The following is a 17,601-nucleotide window of genomic DNA, read 5'->3' on the forward strand; positions in this document are numbered from 1 at the left end:
CCTTTTAATTAGATATTCTGTTTAATTTAGGCGTCCAGACAAATAGTCTTTTAGACCAAGTTGATAAGTTATCATGAATTTCTTGACCTAGGAACTAAAAATTTCTTAAAAAGAAAGAATGAATAACATTTTTCTTTTTTTAAAGTTTTTCTTACAATTTTTGAAAGAATACACACTAACCAATACTGTAAACTCTAACCAACACACTAACCATATATATATATATATATATATATATATATATATATATATATATATATATATATATATATATATATATATATATATATATATATATATATATATATATATATATATATATATATATATATATATATATATATATATATATATATATATATATATATATATATATATATATATATATATATATTTTCGTTGATAAAGACTTTCGGACGTGAAATCGACATATTTGGACACTCTTTATTATTAGAATTTTATTTGTTTTTTCTACCATCTTAATTAAAATATTATACCCGTTTCTTCTATATTTTTATTTGTCCAATTTGCTAACGGATAGATTTGGATACCCGTTTCACTGACCGTATGTCAAACAACAAACTGTATGAAAAATGTGGTTCTATCCCACGTTCCAGGGTTATAATGAGAAAAAAGTTGAAATGGCTAGGATACGTGAGATTGCGGATGATGCGATGACAAATTACCAAACATAGTTCTTTTTGGCCGCCCATCCAGGGGGAAAGAAGAAGGAGGTCGTCCCCGAATGGGATGGGAAGATCTAAAGAAGGATTGACAGAAAACTTGAGCTTATTGAGAGGGGGGGGGGGGGGGTCAAAAATCAAAGCTTTGAAAAGATAGGGGTACGGGTGGAGTGTTCACACCTGTGTTGACCTCAGTTGAGCTTGGTGCCGCAGTAAATTGTTGGTTGTAATAGAGTTGTTAGTAGTAATGCATATATATATATATATATATATATATATATATATATATATATATATATATATATATATATATATATATATATTGATTTAATTTTAGAAAGCGCCACAAAGAAAGAAGACATATAGCTCTGCTTTCCATAAGAATTTCAGCAATCGACTGAGGACATGTTGCTATGATTACAAGCAATAATCTGCAAGGAGAAGGCATTATTTCTCTATCAAACCTACCATGCTTTGGAATTGGAAACATTTTATTAGAAAATTGGAAACAAAGATAAAATTTACATTTGGTAATTGAACATGACATCTTGGCGTGCGAGTTCAAGCAACATAGGATCATCAAAGAACTTGTTAATAGATACATCTTCAGATAAGCCTTTCCTCCTTCTTGTCTTGACCATAAACTCTCTTGCCAGATGCATTGCTGGTTGAGGCTCAAGTGGTCTCAATACAATACTCTTATCCAAAGGGTCACCCGGAACAATCTGAAAAAGGAATAATCAATCGTAAATTTATAGCAAACCAAATAGCTGGCTTCCGTATAAAGTGAACATACCAATTGATGCCTTTTTTATGCTCTTTACGAATATAATAATCGCTTCTACCTTAAATTCAGATTTAAGCACTTTTTGACCTAACCTAACCTTATTATAAATCATTTTAGCACGGAGAAAACGTAGTATTATTTTGTCGGAAACGACGGATAGCTCATACTTTTAATTGAAAATTCGTCATTTTTAAGAGCTTAAAAAGTGCTTAAATTTGAATTTGTAGTAGAAACGACTATTATATTTGTAGAGAACACAAAAAAGGCGTCAAGTGGTATGTTCCCTTTATTGGTATGTCAGTTATATGAACTGTTATAATTTTTTTGAAAATTCGTCATTTTTAAGAGCTAAAAAAGGGCTTAAATCTGAATCTAAGCTAGAAGCGATTATTATATTCGTAAAGAGCATGAAAAAAGGCATCGAGTGGTATATTCAGTTTATACGAAAGCCAATTGTATGGTTTGCTATAAATTTACCTAATCAATTTTCTTTAAATTAACAACATTATTATAAACCAGTTTTCCGCACTCCCAATTATTAATAACTTCTTTTGTTAGCTTGCGGAAACATATTAGTTCGCTTAAACAGATTCTCTACTAACAATTACCGGAAAACAATTAATTGGGAAGAACATTTCAGAATATTGGAGGATTTCACTAGCTATTGTTGGTAACATATTTTTGTTAGCCAACAAAAAATGCTAGTAAAATTATGGATATCTCTATTTTGTTTGAACTACAGAGACAAACTGATAATAAGGACGCGTCAAAATGCAATAACAACTTTAGGACACTGATATACAACGTTCCATACACATTTACTTCTAACATACCAAAGAGGGATGAGAAGGGGGAGGGGATAACCGGGCCAATAAGATTGAAACCTATATTCACAGCGCAATCATTAAAGCACTTGCAATAATAACATTTGGTTGAAAAAAAAAAAAAAAAAAAAAAAAAAAAAAAACAGTCATGGACATAAGAAAAAATACTGTAAAGATTAGAATAAAGACAAAACAAAAAACGTCCGTCATACGAAAGAATTTTAATAGATCATCACTAGAAAAACGGCTTCCCACTTTCCATCAGCAGCAGACTCCCTCCCTCAATCCCAGCTCTCATATTTTTAGTAAATGTTTAAACATGACAAAACCAAAAAACGATAAAACCGAAGTGTTGCTCTCACAAGACAATAATCGACTCAAAGTTAAAAGGAACATGCATTACCATAAATAAGGGTAGGGTTACCACCCCCGTGGTAGCTCTCATTTGTAAATCTTAATTTGCTCTGTGATTACATTTAATAGTTGTTTTGTTGTTGGTACTGTGAAAAAAAATATACGTACTGCTCGACATACGGATCATTTTCAGTAGAGACGTCACGACCTTTAGGAGGTGCCTTATGTTCGCCCGTTGCTCGAGTACGCGTTCCCGGTGTGTGTCCCATCTGCTATCCGCACAGCGTACCTATTACGCGACATTGAGTCCGTCCAGAAAAGAGCAACACAGATTATACTTCGAAACCGTGACATACTCTATGACCAAGCCCTCGCTAAATTAAATTTATCTGCACTTAAATTCCAGCTTGAACACCTTATTCAGCAATTTGGAAAATCCGTCCTAGCCAATAAGAGCCACCGATCACTACTACCCTAACCAGCCCCTCCCAATAGCCGAACTCGGTTACAAAATAAACTTCTACCCCCTAAAGTACGAACTAATCGTTACGCCAACTCATTTGTGTTGTAGTGTGTGATTTAGGTTTAAATGTATGATTTTGTAAAAAAAAATAAAAAAAAAATAAATGAATTTAGCTATGCTACGATAGTTTTTAAATATACCGATCTCTCTCTCTCTCTCTCTCTCTCTCTCTCTCTCTCTCTCTCTCTATCTCTCTCTCTCTCTCTCTCTATTCATTTTAGGTTTCAGCTATTCGAGTTTCGAATTATTTATCGGATTTAGTTTAAGTAAATTGCTAATTAGTTTACAGATAGGTTTTATAATGGTAGAGAGGGACATTCTTAATCCTGGGCGTGCGATAGGCTCAAAACTTACAGGGATCGTTGCCTGGATCAGGAGGAACACATTTTTTTTTTTGGGGGGGGAGGGAGAAGGAAGGTCCAAAATTGTACTTATGCCTAAAATAATCGAAATTTAAATCGTAAGCCCCCAGGGCCTAGACAAATCTAACGTATAAACATAAACCTTTGTTCGGGGGCAGGGACCCAACAAAACACCGCCGAGAAAAGGACCTTAAGGCTGTTTTCTTTTCGGTCGAAATTTATGTTGTTATGTCCCTGGGCTAGGAGATCCTAACGCAGAAGCAGAAAAACAAATCTTCGTTCCCCCGAAAACGAGGCTCGACTAAGGGCCCAAACACTTTTTCCGAATTACTTGAAAACTTACATCTGTACATTCTTGGGTCGAGGAGAATCAAAGGCACAATAAAAAATTGAAAAAGGCCCTAAAACTTATTTTCCTGAACAGCTAAAAACTTAAAATTGTAGGTCCTTGAACCAAAGGGAGCCCAACATACAAAACAATTTTAGTTTGGAAGCATAAACAGCTTTAGAAACTTTGCTACTTTTCCTTTCTCTTTATGACAATTTACGTTTCAAAGCTACGAAGCTCAGATCACTTAGCGATACATCATCTACTCCAAATTTTGATCAAAAATCTCTTTATCTCTTCTGAGTACCCGAATGAAAGCAATTCATTGAATTCATCTATTTCCCTAAAATCATAATTGAGTGTGTTAAAGCTTATACAAATTTATCCGAAGTATTTTTAGCGCAGATTAATTTTTGCAGATTGAAAGCTAAAACAGCATTAGTTTGTTATTAATAATTGGCGAAATTCTTCTGACCTGCCAATGATGGAATACTGACAAGCAGAAAGCCTGTCCTTGGGTGTGCGTCCTCAGGTCAGTTTCAAAGCCAAATGAGTCGATAGCTGGGATAAAAGCTTTGATCAGATACATCGGAGAACCAGGTACAGGTGCGTCTTGAGTCACATGACCTCTGTAATAGGATTAAGATATAGCTCATTCAGTTTTGATAGTAAGCTTGTATCATGGTTGCAGTGATAGCTCCAACCTAGTAAAAACGAACCAGGCACATAGTAACCCAAAATTTAAAAAATGTGTTTTTGTAGCTGGTTCATGAATGGTAACTATTATTTATGTTTTAACAGTAAAATTTTGTATCGAAAAAAAAAAATGTATGGTAATTTCGAAAAATGATATGAAAGGATGACAAGTCAATCCACCTCAATAGTTAAAGTTGTTATTTAGTTAAAAAAAAAAAAAAAACTTAGAACATAGCATTGAAGAAAAAATAGAGGTAGAATCCTAGAAATTGTGAAAACAGATTCAAAAGAGATTAAAAGGCCACTAAAAGGAAAGGAACAGTACTTGAGCATACATAAGGAAGGTTACTAAATTGTCAAGTGATGCAGATTTTATTTTAAGATAATGAATCCTCAATCAACCCATGACAGAGAACAAGTCCACGCCTTGAACAGCACGGGATATCAGTTTTTTGCATGGGTAGTCTTCCGTAGACTAATAATTTAGCAAGGGCTAGGAACTAAAGAAAAAGAAAAAAGAAAAATGGTTGCTTTATTTATAATATCATGGTTTATTTTTTCTTTTCTGGTTATTTTTTTGTTTCGATTGCTCGACGAATGTCATATATTTTCGTATGATGTGAGTTATAAACAAATTATCACAGTAAAAACTCACTAAAGATTTAGTTGATTGTGTATATCTAGGACATGCCCAAATTTACACAACCCTGACCTTTCTCCGTGGTTGGGGCATTGGAAGAAAAGCGAAGCATAGGAGTCCCCATTGAATCAGAGAAAAAGTACTATAAGTAGGAATCCAACCCGATCGGGTCACCATAAGAGTAGACAAGTGTAGAGGCTTTAAAATTTCCGCACTAATTTCTTATCCTCGACTTCGACTTTCCCCCTATTTGTCATCTTGTCAGTTGTCAGGTTTGCTTTTTGGCTGTTATTTAATCCTCATTTGCTGTTCTAAGATCCCTGTTCCACTTTTTCTACAGGTTCGATATTTATCAAACCGCACTTTTTTTTCGACTTTGACAAATTTTTAGTCCTTTGGTTTAAGCCAGAAAAACACAAATCTGGCAATCTAATTTTCAAGCAATAGTCGTTTATTTTCAGATAAATATAATCTAATCTATTCCTGCCAGTGGCGTCAATTTACAAAATTTAGGGGTGGGTGGTCAAATTTGTTATGTTTTTCACTAAAACAAATACCAAAACTGCAATTTCGATGAATATATATAAAATAGGTATTTTTCAGGGTAAAAGGTAAATCAAGGGGTGAGAATAAAAAAAAGTGAAGCACAGTCCCTCCCCCCAAAAGACGCCACAGATTCCTGCACTATCTATAAATCAATTTAGACATATGTAGCAAAACGATAGAACTTTTTTTAATGGAAAAATTAAGCAAAGAAAAACGGGTTTTAATTTCGAAAAAGCAGTGAACAAAACATAAATATAAAAACAAAACTACACTTTAACTAAAAATAAAAAAAAAACAATAAAGTTTAGTTTTGTTTTTATATTTTATTTTTTGTTCACTACTTTGTCGAAATTAAAACACGTTTTTTCTTTGCTTAATTTTTCGTAAATGGAAAAGCAGTGTGGTCTAAGAAATATTTTTTTTGGGGAATCTTTTCAGAGCAATGTTAAAAAGCCGTTGAAGTTTATTGCTCGTTTCAAGCTTCATAAACTTACTGCAGAATCGTTTGGACAATTAAAGCGCAAGCTGTTACTTGGTTTGCTATCAATTCTAAGGAAACCTAATTGCCTTTAAATCAGTATGACGAACAAAAGTAGAAAGTTCCCAAGTCGGATCAAAGACCTAAATAATTTTTCCATCGCCACAAACAGTTTGAGCAAATCCCTAATGAAGAGCTTAGATCCTCATTTCCAACATAAAATTTCTGCCTGAGCTCACAAACACGCTTAGAAAGTCTTTTATTATTTTTATATAAAGATATAATCTTCATTCTATTTAACGTTTACAAAAGATACCCTTCTTTAGGATTGACTAAGACATGAATTTACTGTAACTCATTAACAGTTGAAGCAAAACAAACCATATAATGATCTTTATTTAAAAAGATTGAGTAAGATGCGTTCTAAAATCCACGAATGTCCATAGGATAGGGCTCAAGATGGCTCCATCCACAAGAAAGACCAAAATTATGGAAATATTTTTAAGCCGCTATAATACACTTGGAAAGAATATCTAAAATCAAATCACATTTCGAAGTCTTCGATATGATCTTCGGTAAAGTTAAAGTCGATGTAGCATATCTTTTATACTGCTAGAGTTGTTATATAGTTAGTCATTGAGTCTTAAAAAAATGTAATTGAACCTGAAGTGGTACCAATCAGAGTGCAAAATGAAACTGCACCCAAGAGCTAAGACATTTCTTCTTTCCCAAAGGTCCAACTTTCTAGGGTCCAACTTTGGACAAAGCCCACACATCGAAGACACTACGCATTAAACTAGCAGCAGTATGACCTATGTCATGAGATCAAAGAGATTAAAATACGGAGTTTATTAAAATAAGATTCTAAGGAAACCTATTCAAATCAGTATGACGAACAAAAGTAGAAAGTTCCCAAATCGCATAAAAGACCTTAGATCCAAGACATTAATACTCCGTATTAAGATTCAGAGTTTACTAAAAAGAAAAAAATTCGAAGGAAACCTATTAAAAAAATAATTAACCCTCTTTAAGCTTTCGCTTGTTCGGATTATGTTAACCCCTTAAAGATATATAATATCATTAAAACTATTAAGCATCATTAGAATTGGCTCTTTTAAGTTTTTTCTTCCTAAATCTTCTCATTATATGTGGCTTACAAATGAATTGAAAATTATTATATCCTAGGATAAAAATTCAAAGCCAACTTTGGAAAGAATATCTTTCTCTTTGCTTTCTAATTTTCTTCCATCGATCACAAAAATTAGTGAGCTCCCTATCAAAGTGTATACTTCGATATTCTGTACTATTGTTAACCAATCTAAATTGTAATGTGCGTTTTAAAATATTTAGCACAACAGAAAAACTTATTGTTCAAGAATTTGTGACGTCATTCATAAGAAAAATATCGGTAAAATTTCACTATTGAAAACATTCCAATAAAAAATTCGATCACTTAAGTGTCAAACCCTCAGCCTCGGGATAAGAATTCCAGCGTGCTATCAACAACACTAAGCAGGCTTGTAAGCACTGATAAAGGGAACAGAATAATAAGAAACACATGCAAATGTAACCTCATAGTTTTTTTTTCAAAATTAAGGTCTTAAGCGAATTTTCTCAAAGTCGTAACCTATCTAGATCGTTTTTCACAACGAAAATTTTTAGTGTGCAAGATTTCAGAAAAAAATGGAGCCATTTTCGAGAAAAAATGTGTGTACAATTATTGTTCGTTTAAAACGATAATACACATAATGGACACTAGTGTTACCTTCTTTTGGCTAAGACTGTATAGACAGCTGAAACACAATCGGCGGGTGCTTGAACTTCGATGAATAAATATGGCTCCATAAGCCGCGGTGTTGCCATTAAAAACGCTGAATATGCTACACGTCGAGATGTTGGAATCATTTGACCTATAATAACAAAGTTTTATTTTATACAATATTTCCATATGTTTTCGTTTATCAGACATTGTCAAACAGATCGTCCTGTGTAGACCATTGTATAATCATGTATTGAAGGATGAGACCCTTTTCAGTTATCTAAAGCAGCAAAGATCCCTCTAGCGAAGTCGCAACGTAAACTCCAGCTGATTGAAAGCAAAATTCTCTAAAGTTTTTCTAGAAAATTTACCAGTATAAGAAGCTCTTTTGAATGGAAGCGTTCTTGATTGGCGGTATGACCCACGTAAATTATTGCCTAATCATGGTTGCAACGATAGCTACGATTTCGGAAGATAGCCTGGAAAACCTCAAAAAGGTTTCAGATCAAGATTAAAACTGCATCGTTGGAATCTCAAAAACCCTCAAAACTCTACACAGGAAAGTTACAGCCCAAAATTTGAAGAGCAAGGAAAACAATTTTTCTTTGACAAGACTATAACTATATACAAGAGAGCATTACAATTTCCGACTCGTATGTAAGTTTGAAACCAAAATTTGTTTTTCTAAAAAAAAAACTTTTTAAACTATGATCTAAAACAGACGCAACCTTCTTCTATTAGAAGAAGAAGAAGCGAAGGGTATTTTTACCCCCAGCAGAAAACAATTAGATCGAAAGAAGTGAAATCCGGCTGCTGAAGCAAAATTTGACTCCTATTAGAGCACGGCTTTAAATATATTTCGCCAACATATATTCAGTCTAATGCATCCTGGGTAGATGGAGAAGAAGAAAGAAAAAAAAAATATAAGAAGAGCAGAGTTTCACGGCTGGCCCGTATTTTAGCGTTTAAAAACACTACTAAAATACTATTATTTTATACCAGGCTCCTTGTGGAATTTTTGCACAAGCACCTGTAATATACTCTAATGATCCTAGGGTGCTAATAAGAAACTCTTTCTCGACTTTGTCGAAAAAGATTTGGTAGAAGGGCTATAAAGCTAAAGCCCACAACCATCCAATGGAACACCTGTACTACAGAAAACTTTCCTTGATATTACAGAAAACTTGTTAGTGTGCTAATCGCCTATTTTGATTTTGAGTCTATTTGATAATTGTCTATATTTGTTATTTTTTTTTATGAAACTGTTGAACCCTCTTCCAATTTTAGTTAATTCGCATGCATAATGCCATCTACATTTCCCTACCCAAGACAATATTCACAGCATACCTCTGATTACTCCATACTTATATTCTTTAATTAAGTTTGACACAAATTGGCCTATATTTAAAGTCTGGAGTATTCAGTTAATTATCATACTACACAAAAGAGACAATACCTCCTCCTCTGTGTATTGGTTCTGAGGCAACGACAGCGTCAAACTTTCTTTGATATTACAGAAAACTTGTTAGTGCTAAATCCGGCTGATGAAGTAAAATTTGACTCTTTATACAAGATGACTCTATTTTATACCAGGCTCCTTGTGGAATTTTTGCACAAGCACCTGTAATAGATTCTAATAATCCTAGGGTACAAATTAAAATCTCTTTCTCGAATTTGTCAAGGAAGATTCGGTAGAAGGGTTACAAAGCTCACAACCACCGGATGGGACAATTGTACTACAGAAGACTTTCCTTGATATCACAGAAACCTTGTTAGTACACTAATCGACTATTTTGATTTTGAGTCTATTTGATAATCGTCTATATTTGTTATTATTTTTTTTTCATGAAACTGTTGAGACATTTTTCCAATTTTAGTTAATTCGCACACATAATGCCATCTATAATTCCCTACTCAAGACACTGGAACTTAACTTGATATTACGGAAAATTTGTTAGTGCACTAATCGTCTATTTTGATTTTGAGTCTATTTGACAATTGTGTATATTTGCTAATTTTTTTTTTTTGAAATTGTTCAGACCTTTTCCAAGTTTAGTTAATCCGCATACATGATGCCACCTATATTTCCCCACCTAAGACAATGTTCACAGCATACCTCTGATTACTCTATATAGACATTCTTTAATTAAATTGGACAAAAATTGGCCAATATTTAAGGTCTGGAGGTAAGGACTGGGAGTATTCAGTTAATTATCATACTGCACAAAAGAGACAATACCTCCTCCTCTGTGTATTGGTTCTGAGGCAACGACAGCGTCAAGCAACTTGAATTTGACATTTCTGATTGGCTCTTCGCAAAGTGGTCCTTCCCTTGCTCCCCACTGAAATCCCTGAACAACTGAATCTTTGACTGTACTTAACAGTGTTTTGTCAACTTCTGACGGTAGAGTGTCGTCCACCAATATGTTCGGGCCATTTACATCAGGACCAAAGGCCCAAATCGAACGAGCAGCTAGTAAATCCCAACTGTATTTTGTCTGGAAAAATTCTCCAAGACGCTTTCTGAAAGATAATGAAAGCGATTGAAAGAAAAAAAGAAACAAATAAAGGAAGGAACCAAAAATTTTCAGAACAAACGACAGTAGAAAATTGATGTACTTGTATTTCGATGCGCCCAATTAAAACTGATTCCCAATTAATTTTTTACACCATGAAGGATATTATGTGTTTCATTACCGGCAAACAATAGTAACTTAAATTTATGATTGTTAAAAATACTTAGCGAGAAACAGCTGTAAGAGTAAAAAAAAAGAAAAAGAAAAAAAGGAAGATATTACTATATCTGTGTCTTATATAGGCAACATTTCTTACATAGCTCACTAACTTTATGCAGGCCATTGACATTATACATATACAGGCTTTATAAATACGTATATAAATGTATATAAGTATATAGGTATTATGTGACATTTTTGTAAAAATTAGACCAGTAAAGGTAAAGAATGAGAAAAAAGAAAAAAAAAGAAGATATTACTATCTCTGTGTCTTATATGGACAACATTTCTTACTTAGCTCACTATCTCTATGTAGGCTATTATAGCCATTATGCATACACAGGCATTATATATGTACTTATATATATGTTTATATATATATATATATATATATATATATATATATATATATATATATATATATATATATACATATATATATATATATATATATATATATATATATATATATATATATATATATATATATATATATATATATATATATATATATATATATATATATATATATATATATATATATATATATAATGAAAAGAGAAATCACCCATGCAACAGCACAAACACATTAAAAAAAAAAGAAAAAAAAAGAAAAAAAAAAAAAAAAAGAAAGACAGGAGGAGAAACGGAAGACTGTTTTCGTACATTAGTGATTAATATAGATCAGCACTAGAATGAGGCCTTAACCCTACTCATCCATATATATATATATATATATATATATATATATATATATATATATATATATATATATATATATATATATATATATATATATATATATTATGTGACATGTTTGTAGAACCTAGAGCTGTAAGAGTAAAAAAAAAAGAAAAAAGAAAATATTACCATCTCCGTGTCTTATATAGGGAACATTTCTTACATAGCTAACTATCTTTATGTAGACCACTATAGGCATTATGCATATACAGGCATTATATATGTACGTATATAAATGTACATATGTATATAGGTATTATTTGACATTTTTGTAAAACTTAGATAAGCAGTCCATTTCCTGCTTATTATATAGACTATATAAGACTCTTAGCATTGTCTATATAAGACACAGAGACAGTAATATCTTCTTTTTCTTTCTTTTTTCTCATTCTTTACTTTTACTGGTCTAAGTTTTACAAAAATGTCACATAATACCTATATTCTTATATATCCATAAGTTAAGTGACTGAACAATATGTGGAGGCAATGAAATTTGGTTTATATTTATGAAAGAGTAAAATTTCTTTAAAATCCAACTGTTTCAATGGATCTGGTATATTTTCCAATCAAATGTAATGTAGTCAATAGGGCACAAATTGACCATACAGGTATTCATAAAACGTATGTTTTACTTGAACTAATGAATAGTTTAACACCAAAACACGATAAAGTATTACGAGATGGTGTAATAAAACCAGGTATATTTATTACTTATTTTGTCCTTGCTAATTATAACTTTAATATTAAAGCCCTTGGCCTAAAAACTGCAAAATTGAGCGTTAACATAGCTTAAAGCATACAAAAGCTTTGTCAATCCCACCCTTTAGAACATTTTTTCGAGAAATTTTCGCATAACTTTTCTATATTATAGCTAAGCGATAACTTAGGACATTTTCTACCAGTTCTTTAATGACTTTCTGGTTCCGTTCATATAATATGAATTCATACCGACAGCGTAGAATTTATCTACGCTGAATTTAATTTTACGTAGAATTAAGTAGAATTCTACGCACAATTAAGTAGAATTAATTTACGTAATTTGAATTTAATTACGTAGTTTAATTATACGTAGAATTTAATTTTACCAGAAATAAACGGACAGCGTAGAATTTCTAAACGGTATGTTTTTAAAATAAAAACAGTGCTTTGTGGCTATTATATGTTGTGATGTGTAACACTTAACTTAGCATTTATTGATGATGGTGACGAAACAAGAAGTTAATAATCCACACTAATCTGAAAGTAGTGCTGGTTTTGGTTAGAATTAATTGATCAGAAATCCAATCAACAAGACATTTAAAGAAATTTAGAGATTCATAATTTTTTAAAGAGAAAAGAAATTAGAATCAGCTTATTACGACTACTCCTTATTACAATTTATTACTCCTTATAACAACTAGTGAATGATATAATTAGAAACAGATTGTACGACATGCAGATATGTTGATGATATTTTGTTGTTTTCGTAGAATTTTGTATCCATACAGAATGCAATTAATATATTACAGTGATATGTATGTGGATAAAATTAAAGATTGAGCCAAAGAAAACCGATTTACTAGTGGCAAATAATAATGATTTTCTCCTTAAGGGATAGAATCGAGCGCAGATGAAGCTGTAATAAAAACAGGACAAGAGAAAATACACAATTAAAACATAAACAGAAAAACAACGAAAAAATAAACCTTTGTATTTGAGAAAAAGCTTTTTTTAAATTACTTTGAAATATATGATACGGTATATTTCATTATTCTTAACAACAATCTACATACAAAAATCAATATGATTTACGAAAAATCAAACGATTGACGTGGGGTGAATCAGGTAAAAAAAACACATACATATAACATCATTTGAAATCACTATAACACAATTTAAATTCACTATGGAGGTTTTAATAAATCGAAGGAATATATATATATATATATATATATATATATATATATATATATATATATATATATATATATATATATATATATATATATATATATATATATATATATATATATATATATATATATACAGTTATTAGTCTTTTAATAAGACAAATTTGGCCCTAATTCACCTTTAAGATGAGTAGACCTCACCCAGCATAAATTTTGCCACCAGATCGTCGGCGAAATCCGCCAAGCAAAGAACAACAATCGTTATTTTCCATTCAGGCGCAAGCAAGAGAAAAAAGAAACTTACTTATTCCAGTAAATCTGTAAAAAGCTAAGTAAATAAGTAAATAAGTAAGAAGCTTACTTATTCCAGTCAATCTGTACAACACCATTTTCAATATCCTCTGCGAGTCCTTTCTCAAGTGGTTCGGCAATCATTGTCAACTTGTTTCGTTTATTTGGGGTTTCTGCAAAGCACTTCAAAGATGATGTCTCAACCACCGTCTCACAAAATGATACCACAGGATCTGCCACTTTAATATCTTGACAAAAAAAAAGAGATCAAATCAGTAACAAATTTTTATAAGTGCTTAAGTACCAAGGACATCAAAAGAAAGCATGTTTGACCCCAGGCCAATCTTGGGTTTATTCCTAAATGAAACCACGATTTTCTGAGATTTTACTTTCTGTTGGTTCAGAATTGTACTAGTTTTAGGGTAGTACCATGCTTCGTCGGTGTTGCCATGCTAAATCGTGAAATTAAAATAAAGCTAATTAGAAAAATACGGTAATGCTTCTCGTCTCTAAAAATTCAAACACTAGGAACCTGTTTACCCCCAAAGACAAGAGCGTCTTCAAAGTGAAGCTAATAAAATTGAATAGAAACATTAATGTCAATGAAAATACAAGCTCCTTTCCAAACCAATAAAACTAAATTAGTCAAGCCCATGATAACGAATATAATAATATGAAATCCAAGATATTATATAATAAAAATTAACAGCGAGGTATTACTTTAGAACAGGTCTGACCATTTTTATTTAATTACAGGCGACTCTCGATAACTCGAAATATCGAATTATTTTCAATCCCCTCGGAAAAACCTTTGAGTCTAAGAAAAAACTATGCATTACTAGAAATAATTTTACGGTTATATTTTACCTCTGTAAGTCCAAGTGACCAGAAAATTACCCCTATAACTCGATATTCAGTAGATAAGTCGTTATTTAATATTTCTTTACCTCCACAAGTCAAAGTTTACCTCTGTATCTCGAAGTTTTTCCAACGGACCTATGTTAGTCGAAACCCCGGTATAATGGTTGGGACGTTTAAACTTTCATATGTATTAATTTTGTTTAACATATTATTGTATCGGACTCTGTTAATATTTAGGTGTGTATTTCCTAACAAACTAAATTTTGTTAGGTAATACATTTGGAAGTCAAGTCTTGACATGGAAAGTTTATAATAAACTAATAAAGTTATTCTTAACTTTGTAATGGCTGTAGTGAGTGAATTTAGCAATTTTTTAACCTCTGTAACTCGAATTTTCATTTGGCTTACCTCTATAGCTCGTTATCTTAAAAAGTCAAATTATAAAATAAATTCATAAGATAATTTATGTAAATGTTGAGCAAAAGACAACTCGATTCTGTCTGGGATTAACTCTCAGGAGAATTTTCTCGGGGGTAATAATCAGCGTGGGGGATTTTAGGTGGATTTTCGGCGGGGAAGGGATCCGCATAGGAGGATTTCCTGGGGGGTATGATTTTCTGGGGGGGGGATTTCTTAAATACTTTTAAATTTAAAAATACGATCGTTATTAATAAGTGGGGAGAATTTTCTTTCGGGAATGGAGTTTTCCAGGAGGATGGAAAATTATCCTTGAATTTTTGTTCTTTTCAGACTGCTGCAACGGACGAAGGGTAAGGTAGCAATAGATAAATAAAATATAGAAATAAATAATAATAACATATCCAATCCCCATTATTCATTAACACGTTCCAACTCCTCCTTACTCTTCCTTTCCTTCCCAACCCAACGAACAACCTTAATTTTTTTTTTTTTTAATCTTTAAACCTTTTTAAACCGAGGTGCGTATTTCGCCGCCCAATTATCAATGGCAGCGCATTCCAAACAGATAAATTCCAGATGCTCCATTTCAAATGAAGACTGGGTACAATGACCTAAATCAAAAACTATATTATCACTATGCCTAGTTCATATTATTATTTTAATTAATTAATATATCACTATTTCAGTTTTAAGTTATATAAAGATGAAATGATCATTTAAATTTTTGTCTGAGTCGTTAACCAGTTCCCACAATATTTTTGTATTTTACTGTCGCCAGCCCATGGGCTTTAAAGATAAAGCACCTTACAACAGTCTCAGCAAAACTGTAGAATCCAAGACCTAGAACCTAGAATTCAGGCGGTTCTAGCCCCCCCCCCCCCGCAGAAAGTACCCGCCACCCCTTCCGCCTGTGAAAAATAAGGCTTTCCAAATTTGAGAATTTTATTTGAGTTTTGATTTTTATTTTCCGTAGAGGGAAGTAATTTGGGTGCTTGTGTGTTATACGTCGCTCAACCAAGTTTATTCAGAATAGTGACTCAGAATACTCACTCAGAATAGGTGGGAAATATATAATTTGTGCTACATATTTGCACATAAGGGAGGGGAGGGGGTAAAGTATTTTCAGTTTAAAGTCAGAAAACAATTTTTACTTCATAACGTGCAGAATCAATTGTACCTAATACATTTTGTATGCAAACCCGCAATACTCCCCCCCCCTCCTAATGTGCAAATATATAGCCCAAACTTGTTTCTAAAGTACCGAAGAAACTAACGAGGAGACGAGTTCGAGTTTTACACATCGTAAACTTGACTGAGTGGCGTATAATATACAAGTACCGGAATTTTTCATGGAGAGAAAGCCCGATTTCCCAGTATTATTTAAAAACAATCAGAAATTAAATAAAAAAAAACAAGTTTTTCTAACTGAAAGTAAGGAGCAGCATCAAAACTTAAAACAAACAAATTATTACGTACAAGGAAGGAGTTTTCCCTTCCACCAGAGCTTGCTCTTTACGCTAAAGTTTTGACTTTTTGTCATAATTCTTTAAGATTGATTCTTGAAAAACAATGGCCGTTTAATTAGAATAATAAGTTTTGTTTTAAAGTTCTACAAAAAAAACTATAAAATATAGTTCCCAATTCTATCACTTGTCTTTGTCTTGTCTCGCGCTAAGCTGAAACAAAACTAATGAAGAAATCGGTTTGTTCTAGAGTTTTTCACAGCGTAAACTTGAATGAGTGACGTATAACTCATAAGTACCAAAATTCCTTCCCTTTACGAAAACAAAACTCAAATAAACTTCTCAATTTGGAAAGCCTTATTTTCTACGGGGGAATTTTTCCGGGGGAGGGGGTATTTTTAGCAGGGGGTATTTTCCACGCGGTGTATTTTCTGGGGTAGGGGTATTTCCCACAGGGGAGGGGTATTTTCCTCAGGGGGACATTTTCTGGGAGGGGTTATTTCCCGCAGGGGTATTTTCTGGCCACCGGGGTATACACCGGCCACCAATTCATGTATACATACCAATTTCAGAATACATATTTCGCAAATCGTGCATAACACAATCCAAGTAGAGTTCACCAGTTCCCAAAATAACATGTTCTCCGGATTCTTCTACCTTTGTTGATAAAATTGGATAGGACTTATTCACTTTTCTCAATCCGTCCAACATTTTCGGGAGCTCTGACGGGTTCACAGGCTCAACTAAATCAAAATAGAAAGAGAAATTAAAGGAAAAAATTGAGAATAATATAACTTGACAAGAAAATAAGGTAAGTACGAAAAAGAAAAGAAAATGACTACGCGCTATGATCCAGAAGATACAAGTCATTCGCAGTTTAGCCCATTTCCCTTACTGTTGAGGATTTTGATTCGGATCATGCCCTACATTTCAAGCTAAAACTAAAATTAGTGTGTCCTCCCATGACCAAAGAATTTTCCAGATTCTTAATGATCTAGATTCTTAACGACCTAACCTAAGAGGAAGTCTGACCACAGCAGTTGAGCCACCTAGACACCGAAAGTATTAGAAGAGTACTTAAAGACTATATAGCCGAGTGTAAGGACAACGAATGTTATTTCTAAAAGAGGAGGAGCAGCCACGAAACTTTTCAGAACAGCTGGTGAATTACAACTCGGAAAAGATCCCCCCCCCATCGATGATAGTAAAAAAAGGGAAATA

The 17,601-nt window shown here is 32.7% G+C and overlaps 1 protein-coding gene across 2 annotated transcripts in view; it reads right to left on the reverse strand.

The window, feature by feature from the left end:
- Positions 1 to 1,156: 1,156 nt before the first annotated feature.
- Positions 1,157 to 17,601, reverse strand: part of LOC136027586 (116 kDa U5 small nuclear ribonucleoprotein component-like) — an 83,139-nt gene continuing 66,694 nt past the window's right edge. For both annotated transcript variants that reach the window (XM_065704970.1, XM_065704971.1), the window contains exons 11-16: positions 16,944 to 17,123; positions 13,707 to 13,884; positions 10,220 to 10,503; positions 7,987 to 8,131; positions 4,337 to 4,490; positions 1,157 to 1,408 (exon numbers count right to left, since the gene is read on the reverse strand). In XM_065704970.1, coding sequence (XP_065561042.1) covers positions 1,205 to 1,408; positions 4,337 to 4,490; positions 7,987 to 8,131; positions 10,220 to 10,503; positions 13,707 to 13,884; positions 16,944 to 17,123 — 1,145 coding nt within the window. In that variant the 3' untranslated portion in view covers positions 1,157 to 1,204. The remainder of the gene's footprint in view (positions 1,409 to 4,336; positions 4,491 to 7,986; positions 8,132 to 10,219; positions 10,504 to 13,706; positions 13,885 to 16,943; positions 17,124 to 17,601) is intronic.

This window comes from Artemia franciscana, chromosome 5 (assembly GCF_032884065.1).
Source record: "Artemia franciscana chromosome 5, ASM3288406v1, whole genome shotgun sequence".
Lineage (NCBI taxonomy): Eukaryota > Metazoa > Arthropoda > Branchiopoda > Anostraca > Artemiidae > Artemia > Artemia franciscana.